At 40.8% G+C, this 18,469-nt stretch overlaps 1 protein-coding gene across 7 annotated transcripts in view; it reads right to left on the reverse strand.

Moving 5' to 3' along the window:
• Positions 1 to 5,330: 5,330 nt before the first annotated feature.
• palmdb (palmdelphin b) overlaps positions 5,331 to 18,469 on the reverse strand; it is an 82,256-nt gene continuing 69,117 nt past the window's right edge. For 4 of the 7 annotated variants that reach the window (XM_076888767.1, XM_076888769.1, XM_076888770.1 and 1 more), the window contains 3 exons: positions 15,165 to 17,601; positions 14,990 to 15,081; positions 5,331 to 10,781 (listed from right to left, as the gene is read on the reverse strand). In XM_076888767.1, coding sequence (XP_076744882.1) covers positions 10,620 to 10,781; positions 14,990 to 15,081; positions 15,165 to 17,601 — 2,691 coding nt within the window. In that variant the 3' untranslated portion in view covers positions 5,331 to 10,619. The remainder of the gene's footprint in view (positions 10,782 to 14,989; positions 15,082 to 15,164; positions 17,602 to 18,469) is intronic. The other 3 variants (XM_076888768.1, XM_076888772.1, XM_004572067.6) reach the window with 2 other exon arrangements.

The raw sequence follows: 18,469 nt of genomic DNA on the forward strand, positions 1-18,469 counted from the left end.
GTTGTTCAAACATGTTGTTCAAACATGATAGTATATTGTTAGAACGATAAACTTTTCACGTTATAACGTGATATACTTATATTTCTCTTTTGCCTGGGTGGCAGCTCTACGCTTCCGTTCCAAATACACGAGAATAAAGTAATATTATATGGGAAAAGGCACCTGCTAGCTTGATGATGGAGGCTTCTTAGACTGGCCACCCGCCTTGGCTTCTTGTCGCCACTCCACGAAATAAAGGTCCGTTTCCTCCATGCCGGCTAATTATTCATCCTCATTAAAATCTCGTATATGTTCAGTTGGCAGAATTGAGAATTTTACATCTTCCAACCACTTAATTAACGCGAACATAATCGGCTTGTTTCTTCCCGTCTCCTGTATCCGGCCGTTCCTCTCGCTGTCAGATTTCGCGCCTCAGAGACGTCGTTATTTTTCAAAAAAAAAAAAAAGAAGAAAGAAAGAAAGAAACAGCAACAACTACTAAAGAGAGTTTTTGCACGTTCATTGCACATTTGTGGGAATGTTTAAATATTTAATTTTTATTAATTACTTTTCATTATATCTTTATTTTTTAAACCACCATGGCAATGCGCATGCGCATACACTCCTGCACGCAAAGGGCTTTGGAGTTGACGTAATGTCGCAATGCATTGTGGGAGCGCAGCACCATCTTGGCAGGTCACGAATCAAAACAAGATTGCTACGAACCATTCTGAAACGTAGCTCAAAAGAAAATGACGGTATAGAGACAGATTCTGTCCAGATGCAAAGAGACGGTACTTGATTGTTGAAATGTGGACCCGTATGAAATATAGCCATGGAGTAGAAACCCTGAAGACCAAACCGCTATTGACTTAGCATGATCTACTCTCATACCTTGTCTGTGGAGTCAGAGCATACATGGCGCACCAATTTCGCAATTATAAATCTCTGGAGGCGCACATCCAATTCACCAAGGACTGGGTACAAGATTTGGCTATTTTTAAGCCTCCACGTTGTGAGTACGGCGTCATTCAAGCAAAGGTAAGTCAGCTTGAGTACTGCGAGTAAAATGCGTTTGATTCCCCCCAACATTCAAATTAGTGCTAGCAAAAATTCATTTGTGAGGGGGAAATTACAGTGAGAACATGTAGAGGCTCTGTTAGAGGGATAACATAGTGAGTTCAGTGCATTGATGTGACATTGTCCTGAAGGATTTAGTTATTCTTTATGGTTAAAGAAATTGCCCTAATTAATTCATATTTATTATAAATAATCCTAATTACACATCTTGCTTCCTTGTTTGTGTCCTGTGTCACTAAAAATACATTCTGTTTTAGTTTTATACATTGATTAATGACCTGCAGAATCTGCTTGTCATATTAGGTGTCCATAGTTGTCACTTAAAGTCGAACTTTATGTTTTCTCCCTCTTGAAAGTGATTACATCCTTGCATTACATACTTTAGGTTCATTTTTTGCTGATAGGTTTCTAAAAAGAAACATGCAGATTTAGAATATAACATGCAGCGTTCTATAGATGGATACATAAAAACACTTTATTTGTTACATTTATGATAAATGGATTTGAAAGTAAATAAAACACATTTGTGTCGGACTTGGCTTATTAAAGTTCTTGTCTTTAAATGAACTTTGTCTGTGTGTGTTTTAGGTCCTGCACTCTTAAAGACTGAATTGCAGCATTGCAGCCACAGGTCATTGTGAGCATCACAGGGAAGGTTGAAGCCGCCCACTGCAGCTGTATGGCTAGAGTCGTGGAGACTTGCAGCCATGTCACTGCTCTTCTGTTTAATGTAGAAGCAACAGTGAGGATCTGTGGCACAAGGACTGTTACAGATGAACTTGCATACTGGGTTTTGCTGGGTAATATGACCAAGATACAGCCAGAGGTTGGCCATAAGATAGACTTCTCCTCTTCAGCTGCCCAAAAAAAGGTTCTTGATCAAAACATAAACAGACCATTCGTTGTGACAGGTAAAAGAAGCCATCCTCAAAAAAGAAAAGTTCCACCTGCTACTGTGGAGGAGTTGGATCAACTGATGGGACAATATTTTTCCAAGCATAGTTCTGTTCTGAATAACCCATAATGTTTTAATTTAGGGGGCCATGTAAATACTTTGCATTTACTGAATATGTACTTACTAAATACCACTGTTCAAAAGTTGAATAAAGAAACAAAGAAATGTTTGCCTATTTTTAATCAAAAGCACTTTGTCGAACATCACATCAGTTACAATGTAGAAAAAATGTTATGTATAGTTTACAAATGACAAAATGTTCACATAAAATCATGACAGCATTTGTATAATATCACCCACTACTAGCATTCTGTAATTTACTGTCTCTTTTGAAAACTTATCACTACATAAACAGCACAAGACTTAAAAGTATTTAACAAGAGCATTTTTCCCTGGTTTTACTACCACACTGGGGCACATGTTCACCAAAACGCAGCAAACCTTTGCCATCTTATCCAGGAAGGTCACCTTTTTACCCTCACATGGAAGAAGTAATCTGATTGGCATGGTGGTATGTAGCATGTAGTTTGAAGCAGGGATTTCGTAGTGCCCCATGTGTAGTGTTGGAACCCAGTCAGGATTTGTTTCATTCATTTCATAGGCTGGTTTGTTGCAATAATGCCAAATAATTAGCAACTCTATAAATAGAAGGTAGTTCTGCATGTTTGTTCTAAGTTTGTGCTATTGAAAATAAAATTAACAGGCTATAAATAATAATATGAACTTATTTAGAACTTACCTGAATGAAAATACTGGAGCACACCAACAGATATCTGTGGCTGGTAGAGAACTGAATATCAGCTCGTCTCGCAGCTGCTATCCAGGCTAGACGCCTTCTTTTGGCAACATCCAACACATAAGCTCCCTCATGATGTTTCCAGGTGAGGAAACAATGAAAAGAGAGCCTGTTTTCAAGCTTATTCCTTTGTCGGTATAGTGCAATCTAACATTACAACCGACCACACAGCAAGCATTTGTTTGGCCTGCTAATATGGCGCCTTGACCAAAAATCGTGGCTACGCCCCATCCCGTAAGATCACGCTCCAGAGCCCTATTAACGTACGGATCTAGAAAGAAGACGCTGCATTTTTAACTCTGAGGGAGATGGAGAATGAGCCTATTTCCAAAACAGTGGAGTGTGTTCCTTTAAATACTAAATTGTATATATTGTCAAAAACTAAAGTGTACATAGCAGTTGTTGTATCTTGTTTACTGTATCACTGACAGATAATTTCAAAGTCAATGAACGCTACATTATAGTGAGATATTGTGTAATGTGAAATACTGTAAGCAAATGAATAAACAACCTAATTCGTGATAGACCTTTGACTCTGTTTTGTTTGAATCCAACTGTTTTTTGCAGATGTGCATAAAACATGTTACTTTTAGTATTGTTATCATTATCATCATTATTGCACTAAATATATTTTAAATAAAGGATACTTTGATATACATTCTACTGTAAGGTTGGAAATGTATTTTCTTCACCCTAAAATATGTTTTGAAATGTATTTTGGTTTGAAAGAAATACATTTTCAATTTCAAAAATATATTTTTTTGGAGCATCACAAATACAAAATATATTTACCATATATTTGAAATATATTTTGGCCAGGAAAAATGTATTTTTTTACCGTATGGGCACAGAACTGCCAGTTACATCACGCTTGGTTTAACATTGTTTTTCTTTAAAACTTCTCATTTTTCAGTATGCAGTGGGCGGCTTTGTGCTCCTCACTGGAGGAAAGGCTGGATGTTTGGATGGTTAAGAGTCGGTTTAAAAATGTGCTCCACCTTCTCTCCTCCCTGAAATACAATGCTATGTGTTGTCATCCATGATAAACTAAGCTGTGAAAGAGGATCCTCTTTCAGTGTTTCCAGTTCATTGCAGACTTCCTGATGCTTGTTTTATTCAGCTATCATGACCAAAGTATTAGATTGCTGCTTATTACACAGAAACTGCCACAGGTGTTTCCTGGTAGTCATTACTATTCTTTAAGTTTGTTTTAGACGGTTATTTATTACCTGGTTATTAATATGTTATTAAATAGAAACAGGCAGTTTTGCAGCTCCGTTTCCTGCTTATTACACAGAAACTACCACAGGTAACTGAGTGGTAATAAAGTGTTACATAAATTTCATGGTAAAATCACTCAACTGTAACCGCTGTTGCTACCATGATATTACTTGGATATTACATTGTTATTACTCTGGTCATTGCATGGTAATAACTTTGATTACAAATGATTACACTCTTGTTTCCCCCCTCGTTACCCTACTATTACCCCTTTATTACCGAGCTGTAACAGGAAGTGCAACCTATCCAACCTGCTTAAATTATCCAAACAAAATGTGATCTTTGAGGTTGTCTTAAAAATAAATCACATGACTTAGGAAGCAGTAAAAACATCAGTAAACACTATTGTCATGGAGATTCCAGGTTTGCTTTGTATTTTTGTTGTTTCTTATTTTTGCACTATAGTAGATTTAGTTGCCAGTTGCCTCAGCTTTAATCCTTCCTTTGTGTTCCTGTTTTCCTCACATCAGCTCCTTTTCTATTTTGTCCTGTCACATGTATGTTTCCCCATCTAGTTATTTTCCTTCCCGTTTCCTTTGCCTCTGCCCCGTGTTTTGTCCTTTTGTGTGGTTAGAATGAGCCAGCACAGCGGGGGAGATGCGCGCTGTAGCTGCAAACAGTTTTTTGACCGTGACATCGTGCTGTGGTAGCTTTGTTTTGTGTGTACGAGTCAGATATAAACCTGGACAGCTCACATTAAGAAGTGGAAGAATTATTTTTTCAACGCTTGGGACAGAAATGTGCAACTATAGTGGCATTATTAATTATCTGCAAATAAAGCTGCAACTCTGAGTGTTTCCCTGAGTCTGGGGTCCTTCATTTTGGATCCTTATGAACAAGTTATGAAAACTTTCAGTCACCATTCTTGGGAATTTTTTTACATAAGAGCAAAAACTTGAAACATGACGTCTTTTTTTTTTTTAAAACCCCACAAACATTTCTAGCAACAACAACAACAACAAAAATCTATTTTCTGGTGTAAATGAGGCAGTTATTTAAATTAAATAGTCTTTTTAGTGAATCTCAAAAAAGATGAGGACATTATTCATGGACTTACAGAATCACAATGATTTTATGGCATTTTATACTCACCAGATGATAAAGATGATAAACTGTTTTTTGTTTTTTGTCATTCATAAACCTTTGAGTGTGACTTTCAGGATTACTGTGTCCTTTGCACAACCATATTTTCACAACAGGCATCACAGGCTGATGAACAGCAAACAAAGCTAGACAAAGTTCTTCATATATCATATATAGCTTTATTTATTTTTGCATGAGGAATACACGGTGAAAATCCCCTGCAAATAGAGCCCCAGTCAGCCCCTGAAAGCGACAGAGGAGGCTATACACAAAATGTTTAAACATCAGCAAGCAATCCTTACGTTTTGTAAGCTATACTTCAGCAATTAAGCATACAAACCTGAAATGAAAAATAAACTGTTTAGGATCAATAGACTCTTAGGTGAAAGCACTGAATTTGTATAAATTGTTTTTCAGAGAGGCTGAAACATTTATTAAAAAACCATCAGTGTGTTTGTTCATGTAAAGGAACCCACTGTAACAATAAATAAATAAGTTGTTAATTATTAGAGTAACCTTTAATTACCCTGTGTAATTTAGAGCTAGGCCATGGCTTCATTGACCCCCACAAGGAGGGTTGAAAAGGAATTATAAATTTATATGTAGTCTCATAAAAATCTTGACATTTATAATATGATTGTCTGAGTGATGTCTATGTTGTTTCAGTTGGATGCATGGATATTCCTCCTGTGTTCATCCAGCTTAAATATCAGTTGCAACTAACAGCATAATATGAAAATACAGTTAATATACACCGACCAATGTCACATTTTCATTATCAAGACATACAATAACATCAAAAATCTGACTGACATGTATAATGTCTCAAAGGTTAGCAAAAAGTGGACAGTATTATATATTTGTCAGGGGCAGAAAGAACAAACGCTTTCACTGAAGGACTGGTTCAGATTGTGTCATCGTTCTCACAGAGCCCTTGTTGTGCTTCCAGGTTTTATGATTCTGTTTCTCGTTTCATCCTTTGACACTAAGTTTTTTTGTGTCTAATTTCATATGTTTTTAAAGGCAGACGAGTCTATTCATCATATAAAACTGAGGCAAAGCTGTCTGTCTATGTACACCTTCTGGTTTTTCCACACAACGTTGCTGTTCTGATGATTTCAGCAGCGAGAAAGAAAATGGCATTAAAGGGACTGAGCTGGTTTTAACTAGTCTCTTGTTTTTCATGCATGTTCCTTTGTCTAACAGCAGAAACAGAAACATATTGGAGCCTTTTTGGAGAATTCAGTTGTGTTAAAGCAGAAAAGCACATCAACTGCAACGACAGAACAATAGAAAAGCAAACAGATGGTAACTATAGCCATATGAAGCATCCACCATACCGTGAGTTCCTCTTGTTGTGAGTAATCCACAGGGCCTTAAGATGCTGAGAGCCTGGGACTATATGAAGCCTGCTATGCTCATTCTTGCCACCAACAACAGAACAATTGATGCACTTTTCTCCCAGCAGAGACATTTCAGGGTCACATTCTTGGTTAATAAAGGTACAGAGCTCTATAAATGCAGTCCATTTACAGTTTTACACTCACATTATTGGAGGTTTAATACTCACTAACTCCAATCAGTCATCTGACATGGCACAAACAATGAAATGATCCTTTATCCAATCTATTCCCACAGAAGGAAATCTTCAGCAAAAGACCAGGATCCACTAAACACTGTAGTGCATTAACAGGACATGCACTCAATGCCATATCAAACTGCTGAGGTCTGTTCTTATTTTACTGCACTGTTTGTCAGTTTTAGGACCTTCTGCGCTTCTTCACAAGCCAAAACATAAGAAGAAAAATAGTTGTTTAGGGTTTAAATACAAAGTATGTTGGCACTGCTTTTAGTTGTCTAAGAAACATCACTTTACTAAAACAATTACAGATTTTGTAGCTTATTAAGACTTTAAAACAGCAGCAAATATGAGTATTTATTCACAAGTAATGAACAAATGTCAAATGCGTCTGGGTGTTCACAAACATAATAGGCACCTCTTGGCCAGAACTGAGCGTTATCAGATCCACCATCAGTGCTCAATAAACTTTGTTCAGACTAACGTAAGGATAAACACTCTTTGCCCAAGCATCACACGAAGCAGAATTTAGGTTATGTCACAACATGAAACAAACCATTTTAACAGTGCATCTGACTTGAATGAGAATAACACAGCAGTGAACCTTTGACTTGTTGCATTTCATTCATTCTTTGTAAACTCTCCCGCCTCCCAGCGCAAAGCCATGGCACTCTTGCGTCTTCCTCCAGTGTGGATCTCTGGAAACTGGCAAAAGACACTTTATTGGTTTACTGCATTCACACCACTCCCTCCACCTCTTCCACCAGCTTTCTCAGCTTATTAGAATAAAGATGGGATAAGCAAGTTTTGCAATGACAGTCTACCTTTTCTTTCTGTTATTCTATTGTGACTCAAACTATTGTCAGTTAAGACAGGATGTGACTTCTTTCTTTCCGAGGTACAACCCTGTCACGCCAGCTGCTGCTATATTTGACGCACATACTTTTTTCAGATGTACAAATCATCATCGAAACTATAATGCAAGATGACTTCAGAGGGAGACTGATTCAACATGGCTTCCATTACTTAAATATAAATATTTGTCTTAAAGAGACATGTCTTTACTGTGCATGGCATACTAACTTTGACTAAATTCATGGTGAAAATTGGACATCAAATATGATACAGCCGGGTGCATGAAGTAGAGTTTATTTTATAAAGCTTGTAGTTTTGGCTGCTACAATAAATTGTGTGGAGGGCGAAATGTCCTAGTAAAAGTATTTCACCACAAAGAAAAAGGATGTAAAAGGTTTCCTGAATAAGCAAGTCTGTTTTTTCTGCCTAAAATAAAGACTATTGTAACAAACAAAGCCATAAAATATACCCCTGTGATCAGGAGTTACATACACTCAGTGTGCATTTGAATGTCAGAGTAATATTTTCTTTGGATTTGTTCAGCAGCACTCACTAGAATAACCAACATTCAGAATAAAATTCATCTCAGTGAAAATCTGGGAAGGAGAATTGTAGATTTCAACAGAAGATCTTTTGGAGCCATTTCTGAACACTCACAGATTCCAGTATTAATCCCAATAATATTTGAATGGAAGCAAGTATAATGTAAATAGAAATGACTCTAACACTGAACCCTGTGGAACTCCATAGTTAACGTTTATTGCATGAGGACTCTCCATTTACACGAACAAATAATCTACGCAGAAGCTTTAGTATCTGTTTATAATAAAATAAAAATAATAAAATTGTTTCTGGTGGGTGTCGGACTCTGACAAGGCTGCTCTTGGTCACAAATTCTGATTATAGTTTTTATGGAAGGAATATCAGAGCAGCCCGGACTGAGAGTCAAACTCCGAACTCTGTCGTCATGGCCATTGAGCTCTGCGGCTTTCCTGAGAGAGGGATGTTTCCAGACAACAGCATTGTTGTGGGCATATCCATGAGCAGAGACCAGCTACTTGTAGTTGGGTGCAAACACCAGGGACGAGATCTGGGACTGTGTCATGTGAACTGATACAGGAGCCACTTGGTGAGGTGTCTCCTCTTTAGTGGCCTCATGATTAAATTCTGCCTCCAGCCTTGCACTGAAGTAGCTGCACAGCTCAGTGTAAGGTGACATGAATGAGAAGCTGCCAGCTGGAAAAGGGTGGAGCGCCCACTCCAGCTCCAGAACGAGTTGCTGCCCCGAGTGGAGGAGTCTGTTGGGTTTGTGTTCACAAACGAGGTTGTGAGAGCAGAGTGTGTGACTAACAGACACTCTGCTGAGCATAAAAGTGAAGCTGTCAGTCTACGTTGCTCCCCTCAGCTATGATCACGAGCTGAGGGGAGTGACATGGGGCGCCTCTGTCAGTGCGCCCCAGGGTGGCTGTGGCTACAATGTAGCTTGCCATCACCAGTGTGTGAATGTATGTGTGAATGGGTGGGTGACTGGATGTGTAAAGCGCTTTGGGGTCCTTAGGGACTAGTAAAGCGCTATATAAATACAGGCCATTTACCATTTACCATCATGGACATGATCACTGAAAACAAATACTTCAAGTTATCGCTGCTAAACGTGGCTCCACATGCTTTTAAATCACAACATAGTTGTTGCAGTCGTGTTTTTCACAGGACTGCACAGTAGACTACAGTCCTCTGAAAAAAAGATTAGACTTTGAAGTTTAATAATGTCCCTCCTCAGTGAGCGCTTAATTCCTCATTTATAAAGTCGCCAGAAGCGTATTAACCTCTCCTGGTTAATCAGCTCATATACAGTAGAACATGTGCATGGTATCATTTAACAAGTCCAAATAAGTGATTTGTCATTTCTTACTGTGATTCATGGCTAATTCAAGCAGTAAATAGTTGTTGGTTAAGCATTCTGTGTGCTTAACTAACTTCATTAAATGAATTAATAAAAGAAAATTAATGAATTAATTAAATATCCTAAATTTAAAGTGATGACTATTTTTTTTTGCCTTATAAAGCATTTATAAATGAAAATTAAAGTACCTCAAGTACAACAAGTCTCAGCTCTATTCACAACAGAAACAACACACAAATGATGCACATAGAGATACAGAACAAAGACAAATGTATTGGCAGGTACAAACATTCCCATTCGAGGTTTCCAGAATACTGACATGTAAGAGGAACAGAGCCTTCAGTTCTTTATCTGGTAAAATTAGGACAGAGAAGAAAAAAATACTAGAAATATGAGAAAGAATAAAAACCAAAACATCTGGTGTCAATTTTGTGGAAAATAAGGCAAAAACAAACTGTAGTGTGGGCTTCATAGGTGCCGTTGTCACTGAGGAGTGTAGAATTCTTAGTGTAATAATGTGTTGAGTTTACAATAACAGTGCACCTCCCTTTTGTGGCTACAAACATGGTGTTTTTATTATACTGTGAGTTTAGACGGAGGAATTCTTGCACCTTGGCTCAGGTGATGAGGCATATGATGTCCGTGTGAACGGCCAGTGTTTTTCCGTCTCCTCTTGTGTTTTCCCGGATCCTGGGCAGGACCTTGGACACTCACCTGTTTCATTCAGTGACGATCAGCGTGGCTGCATTTAAGCCCGGTGAGGTCATCTCTTCTTCTCCAGTCCATCAGCGACTCATGGTGACAACATGGCTCTATTTCCTTGTGATTTAGCTGTTGATTGTTGCATACTTACCTTGTCTCCTTGTGCCTACAGCTTTCTTTGCAACCCTTTTCATGAAGCGTCATGGAATTTGTGATCAATTTGCACACCATGCCAGCTGAGGCAGGCTGACCCGATCGCGCCCTTCAGGGTATTTTCCTTCAAGGCCTGAATGATCAGATGTGGGACAACTTAGCCTCCCAAGATGCCTGAGTCCTTCGAGGATCTGGTCTCTCTCTCTCTCTTAGGATTGAAAATGGCCTGAGGGAGAGAGGGCTGAAAGGAGTCTCAAGTCTCAGCCCACCTATTTTCATTAGTCTCCGATCCCGGTCCCCGCGCCACCTCCTCTGGTCCTAGTTTCCATTCTGTTCTATATTCTGGATTCACTGGCAGCCATCCCATCATCTTTTTGAACCCATCCATGGTGCCACCATCTTCACAAAACTGGACCTGAAAAACACCTACCATTTAGTCCACATCAGATATGGGAATGAATGGAAGAGAGCCTTTAATTCCCCACTGGGTCACTTTGAATACCAAGTCATGCCTTTCAGTCTTACAAATGCATCATCACTTTTTCAGGCACTAGTGAATAACATTCTCAGAGATTTCCTAAACCTTTTCGTGTTTGTCCACCTCAATGACATTTTTTCCAAGGATCTCCCAGATAATTGAATCCGCTTTCACACGGTGTTTCAGTGGCTGCTGTATGTAAAGCAGAGAAGTGCGAGTTGCATTCACCATCCGTCATTTTTCTGGACTAATTTCTGGCAGAGGGGCAGGTGAAGACGGACCCTGCCAAAATCTGAGCAGTCGCTGAATGGCCCACTCCTTCCACTCGCAGGCACCTTCAACAGTTCCTTGGGTTTGCAAACTTGTACAGACGTTTCCCATTTTATCCACAACAACAGTCAGGTAGCAGCACCTGTAACTTATCTCCAAAAGGTTGATTCTGTTCATCTGGACGTAGTGTTTTGTGGGAGAAACGTTTCTCACTCATCCAAGTGACGTCTTCAGTCTCAGCTGACTGCAGGTTTCAATCTTATAAACAGTACTTTTGCATAATGACTGAAACCAGCCGACTGAAGGAACAATGGACTGGGAGGTCAGTTCCTTCATCATAATTATGCAAATTCTCATGACTCAACAACCACTGGCACATCTGTCACCATCTTACAATGCTGTGATTGCAGCTAATCCCCAAATCTCTGTGAGTGGTACTCATGGCCATTGATCAGTGGGCTTTGATCAATGGTCATGCAAATTTGCATAATTATGATGAAGGAACTGACCTCCCAGCCCATTGTTCCTCAGTGGGCTGGTTTCAGTCATTATGCACATGTCCTGTTTATAAGATTGGGGAAACCTGCAGTCAGCTGAGACTGAAGAAGTCACTTACTCACCAGGTTGGTTGAGCATGCATCAAGACACCTGTAACTTACCTCATGTCAGCAAAGGTTTTGTTCACTTGGCCACCTGAAGCTGAATCAGATCACAAGAACTTAACCTATTTGAGAACAGCCAAGAGACTGAACGCCCGTCAAGGCTCACTGGTCACTATTTTTTGCACGTTTTAACTTTAACTCCTATCGTTCAAGGTCCAGAAATGTCAAACGCTCTCTCCCGCCAGTTCGTCACCAACACTAGTACTGCTGAGCCTGGCTACATCCTCCCTGGTTCCTGCAGGGTGGGTGCAGTAACCTGGAGAATCAAGGACACGATCCAGCAGGCCCTTCAGGAGAAGCCTAACCCAGGCACTGGCCCGCCTGGTTGCCAGTTTGTACCCACCTCTACATGTGCCACAGTACTCCACTGGATCCATACCTTCCATTTTTCCATTCATCCTGGGATGAGTAGGACCATATGTTTGCTTCGCTGTCACTTTTGGTGGATTCGGTAGAAAAGGATGTGAGAGAGTACGTAGTAGCTTGCCTGCAATAAACACCATAACCAGTGCTTTTTCGGGTTGCTCCAACCACTAGCCATTCCACAGAGACTCTGTTCCACATAAATTTTGTTACTGGTCTCCCCGCTTCCTCGGGAAAAACTGTAATACTCACCAGTGTTGATAGGATTTCTAATTCAGCCCACCTTTAGCATTGGACAAACTGCCATCAGCTGTTGAGACAGCTAAACTATTGACAGATCATGTTTTCCGACTCCACGGAATTCCAGATCCTGTCTGATCGAGGTCCTCAGTTTACTTCACAGGTGTGGAAGTCCTTCTGTTCTGCATTGGGAGCTGCTAGGGTTTAAAATGATTAATTAAAGCTGTTTTTATTATTTTTATATACACAACGCAATGTGCTCAAAAACAAGTTGGCGCTCCATGTTTTGAGGATCTAAAACGTTGTTCAGGGGTGGCTTGGGGTGGCTGTGGCTCAGGAGGTAGAGCAGGTCACTTACTGATCGGAAGGTTGGCGGTTTGATCCCAGGCTCCTCCAGTCTGCATGCCAAGTATCCTTGGGCAAGATGCTAACCCCAAGTTTGTCTCCGATGCATCCACCGGAGTGTGACTGTGTAGTTAGACAGCACTAAGTCCAAATATTGAGAACTGACGGGAAGCAGAGGGTTTTGCTACATGCTTACACATCACACTAGATAATGGTTAGAAGGATATTTGCTAGGCCGAGGAGAGTTAAATAGAAACAGTAGTAGGATATTATTAAAATGATCAAGGCTAGGCAGGGAGGTGTTTTCTTTTCTGTCTTGTCATTCCAGGAAAAGAAGCAGATAATGAGGGTCATGACTAGGGATGGGTATCGAAAACCGGTTCTTGTTGAGAACCGGTTCCCACTGTTTCAATTCCTTGGAATTGTTTGCCATTTTTGCAAACGATTCTCTTATCGACTCCAGTCGCCCCAAATGACGTCACCACGTTGTGGAGCGTCATTTACCTGGCAGGAAACATGGCGGCTCAAACGCTCAAAAGTTTGGTTATACTTTACGAGAACGGATGACAACAGGGCAACTTGCAATACTTGCAAAGTAGATATTTCATTTAAGGGAGGAAACACTACGAATATGCAAAAGCATTTGCTCACAAAACACGCGATGACCTTAAATGAATGTCGTGTTTTTAATTCCGCTCGACTCGTGAATCTCAACCCAGCAGCAGCGGTAACGTTTGCACGTCCTCTCCCGTTAATGCGGCAGGTAAACAATCAACTAACAGTGCATATTATGTTAGCGCGATCTGCCTTATTACAAACCTGCTATTACTGTGCATTTAGTGACCATGATGAGAGACAGAGTCTGGCTCAGATGCTGGCAGCTCTCGCTGCAGTCTACCGGTAGCGTCTCCTTTCAGGCCAGGATAGACGAATGTCACCGAGCAGTGACTCAGTTTGTGGTCAAAAGTTTGCACCCATTTGCCACAGCAGATGTCCCCGATTTCACTTTGGTAAGTGAATGTGTTTAATTGTAGGCAGGGACATTACTGGATATTCTTGTGTAATTGCTACAGAATAGTTTATGTTATACTTTGTTATTGCTACAGGAGAATATTTATTTTATTATTTTACATTTACATTTTTTTCCTGGGGACCCTGTGACACCCCATTGAAGAGCTGTAGGCTGTGGATCTCTTAAGATGTCACTGTTGGGTTTCTAAGGCCATGTTACTCCTAAATTTCTATCTTGTTCAAAGAGAAGATATAAAACAAAGTTCTAAGCTAATCGACCTTAGTGTTCTCCTTTTTTAAAAAGAATCAATAAGAGAATCGATAAAGAATCGAATCGTTAAACAGAATCGAAAATGGAATCGGAATCGTGAAAATCTTATCAATACCCATCCCTAGTCGTGAGTGAGGAGAAGGCCAAATGGAGACATCAGGATGGTTCGGGGAAGAAGACAGTTATAATAATAGTGTGTTATTGTTGAGTTATAAAAACGATACGGCCCGATCCAGGGCCGTCCTTTGTGTGAAGACAGGTGGCTGTGTTCACATGGAGGTCCAGTCCAACTTGTAATTCCAACTGCTGAAGCAAATTAAATCTTTTTAAATTACATATATTTCTCCTGTAATTCCTTCTGAAGAAACTGAACATGACAGAGCCCGGGTCAGTCTCAGTTCCAGATATCATCCCCAGACCAACAGCCAAACAGAAGGGTTGGATCAGGAGCTGGAGGCTACGCTTCACTGCTTCACTTCCAACAATCCATCAACTTGGTCATCATATCTTGTCTGGGTGGAGTATGTACACATGTCTCACACCTCATCTGCACAGTTTTGTCTTCTGTTGAGATCTCCCTAGGATACCAACCCCCTTTATTCCCAGAGACACAGATTGAACTTGCTGCTCCTTCTGTGCGACATCACTTGCAGCGGTGTCAACATGTCTGGACACAGGCCAGAGACATTACATTTATTTATAAATGTTTATAAGGCAAAAATAGTCCTTACGTTAGATGAGGTCACACAAATTACTAGTAAATGCCGGAATTAACCATGAAAAAATTTGTATTTATGAAAACACACAAACAATCACCTCATATCTTATTTACACTATAAATGAGACAATGAGCACATTATGTTTGAGCTTATTTATCAAGTCTCAGGTTTCATAATGACAGTATAAATATGAAATGCAAAGCATGAAATTGCATGTTTTGGTTGATGACAAAGAAATTCAAAGATGTTTCATCAAGAACTCACTCTGTGATCACACGATAGAGCAGCACGATCCATCCTGTGGGTGGTTTTCATTGGTGAAGATGGAGACGACTTGCACTTCACAGGAACATCAACTAATACGACACACCACAATTGATAATTAGCATTAACATAGGCAAATGGAGGGAAAAACATGGTGAATATCATGCTAGCATACCTGAGTTATTAAAGGTCAACGTTTCCATGCGATTTGACAATACTCTTTCTGCGCAGAACCTGTCTTTGGCATACAGATTTTCCCTCTCCTTCTTCAGCTCATCCTCCCTCTGCTTTACCATCTTGATCTCTTCATCCACCAAGGATATTGTGCTTCTCGAACGTAGTTTGAAAAATGGGTTGTTCAGGAACATTTTTTCCTGGGGCTGCTCACATGCTTTACTGAGAGAGAACTCAGAGGCACTGCGAATAATCAAATTGGACGTCTCCAGGATGATGACACTGGAGCTGGTCTCTTTGGAGTGCCACTCACTAGACTGAGCTTTCATGTTGTCTTTAACATGCCTGGGACTAGAGGTAAAATCATTGCTAGGGTCCAGAATAATTACATTGTTCGCTGACATTTCATGTTTGAATGGTTCCTTGGTAGGTGAGGAGGTGATGATGAATGACGGCGTCAGTGGAGTGCTTATTGATCTAGGGATACTTCTTGATGGTACACAATCAGTAGATTTGCCCATCCTGGAAAGGCCCCTCTCCCTTTTGAAATTTTCTTCCCTCTCCAGTGATATGCGAATATCCCTTTCAACTGCTTCTGGATCATCATAAGGGGACCTGTAACTGGAATCATCCAAACCAGAATCCTCTGAGCAGGGGCTGAATTGGGTGTGAGGATACTCCCCAACCAGATCTAAGTTTTCCAGATCATGTGCTTTCTTGTGAGGTCGGTCAATGTTGCGTACTGGAGTGTACATGAAGCTGTGGCTGCCGTGGAAGCTCAGCTGCTTGGTTGTAGGTAAGACTACCTTGTTTTTGGTTTGTTCCTCCATTTCCCGCCACTGTTTACGAGCCAGCTGGAAGTCCACGTGCTCTGTACTAACATTCTCACTCTTGGTTTCCTGTATCACACAGAAGTCTTTAGGTAGCTTCTTGACTGCATCTACACTGATGTGCGGTTGGTGAGTGATGTGGTTATAATTGGCATCTTTACCATTCTCACTCTCATCTTCAGATATTTTAGACAAGCCTTGAAGGCCTAACGGGTTATATTTAACCTCTTGTGAAGGGCTGGGAAAAGGAACGTTAACCTCGGGCTGTTCCAGAACGTCTTCCACTTGCGGGACCTCAAAACACACTTCATGAAAAGCGTTGCTGTCTTGGTCTTCAGCACCTGTCATCTCAGCTTTTTGTACAAAGAGCTCCTGGGCACTCAACTGAAGACTATCCAAGTATGAATCATCATCTTCTTTATTAATAGAAGAGGAGAATATTGTTCTCCATTTTTCATCCGTCTCACTATCTGAAGATGCTGCTGCAATCTCAACTCTCAGGCATTCTTCCATTTCATCAGGACCAGGTTCATGGCAGGATTCGGTGGAGACGTCTGACATAGCTTCTTCTCTAATGCACTGTGCTAACATAGACTCCTCTGTGACGGATGGTTCAAATATGAGTTCTTGGGCCTCTGGGTCTTTATATATTTCCAGATTTAGATAGCCATCTTGTTCAGAATGCAGATAATTGTCAACAGCCCCAGGCTCTGGCTCAGGATACTGATCTAGCACAGGGTCTAGCACTGGTTCAGGGTATTGCGTTGATTCTGGGAACGGCTCTGGCTCAGGGTCTAGCACTGGTTCAGGGAATTGCGTTGATTCTGGGAACGGCTCTGGCTCAGGGTCTAGCACTGGTTCAGGGTATTCCTCTGGTTCAGGGTATTGCGTTGATTCTGGGAACGGCTCTAGCTCAGGGTCTAGCGCTGGTTCAGGGAATTGCGTTGATTCTGGGAACGGCTCTGGCTCAGGGTATTCCTCCGGTTCAGGGTATTGCTCTAGTTCAGGGTATTGCTCTAGTTCAAGACTTAGTTCCTCAGGATCTTCACAAGGCTCTGGGCTTTGTACTGGTACAGCATCTTGTTCTAGCTCAGGGGTCTGTTCTTGCGCAGGATCTAGTTCTGGTGTTTTCCTCCTCTTATGTTGGGGGTCATTCTCACACACACTGTCTACACTGGAGAGTGGGTCGGACACAGATGAGGTGACTGATTCATTCCTGCTGAGCTCTTCACAGGCCGGCTCCAAAACCAAAGCTTCTTTTTGATTCTGACAAGCCGTTTCAGTGCAGACGTTGGGGTCAGAGCAGTCAAGCTTGTCATTTGCGTCTCTGCTGCGTGGCATGTCAGTTAATAAAGTGTCGAGCGTTACCTTTTCCAACGGAGACTCTGGGACTAATGGCGGTGTCGCTGAACAAACAAGCTCATCATCTGCAATAAAATCCTGTTGCTTAGGTGAATCAGCCATGCCAACATCCACTTCACAATCCATCTCCAACGCTGATTGTTCTGCTGTTTCCATGGTGATGGACATGGAGTTGTGATCCTCAGCTGTGCTGCAACCTTTCTTCAGCTCCTTTCCATCTGCCTCTCTATCCACTGAGGTAGCCTTCTGAGAGAAAAGAGAATAAGAGAAGGAAAGATTTGTTTTTTAGAACGGAGAATTGCTGTTTGTATGTTTTAAACACACACACACACACATATAGAGGTGTGTGTGGGTGTGTGTTAATTTCTCTGTTTCCTCTGTCATTGAGTGCAGAAAGAAAGGCAGCGTATAAAAAACAGCTAAATTAGAGAGTATTTTTTGTCTATTGTGTCTACCCTTATGTAAGGACTGGGTCTGGGTACCACCACACACTTTAAGTAAGCTTTGTAGGGGCTGATTGCTGCTACATCAGGAAATGTGTCTGAAATCTTGTGTTGCAGCTTTATCTGTCAAAAAAATCAAGTCTTGTTTGCAGCGTTTTTGATAAATAATGTCATAGGAAAATGTAGCCTGTTCAGACCATAAGCCCTATATATGCTGTTTAGTTACACAAGTAACCAAATAATAAAGACAAGAAGTAGTGACAGAAATGTACACAATACAAAAGACTCTCCCTGTGTGTTTGTGTGTCTGTGTGCACACGTCTGTCTGTAAATATGTTTGTTAAACAAATAGAAAAAGTGAGTACTGCCATTACAAATGCCAGGATGCTACTTCCTACATACATTAACATTCAAACTATCAGCCACAACAGTGGCTTCTTAGCTTTGCCACTGAAGGATAGCATAAAGACCCAGGAAAACAGAATTAACGATAAAAACGATAACAAAATAACGCTGAAAACCGATAACAACCTTGAAAACCAGACATTTCACACCTGAGCCTCAACTCTCGCGGCCCGGTACCAAACGACTCACGGACCGGTACTGGTCCGAGGCCCGGGGGTTGGGGACCGCTGCCTTAGAGAATAATAAATAATATTCTGATAACCAAC

Source organism: Maylandia zebra, linkage group LG9 (assembly GCF_041146795.1).
Source record: "Maylandia zebra isolate NMK-2024a linkage group LG9, Mzebra_GT3a, whole genome shotgun sequence".
Lineage (NCBI taxonomy): Eukaryota > Metazoa > Chordata > Actinopteri > Cichliformes > Cichlidae > Maylandia > Maylandia zebra.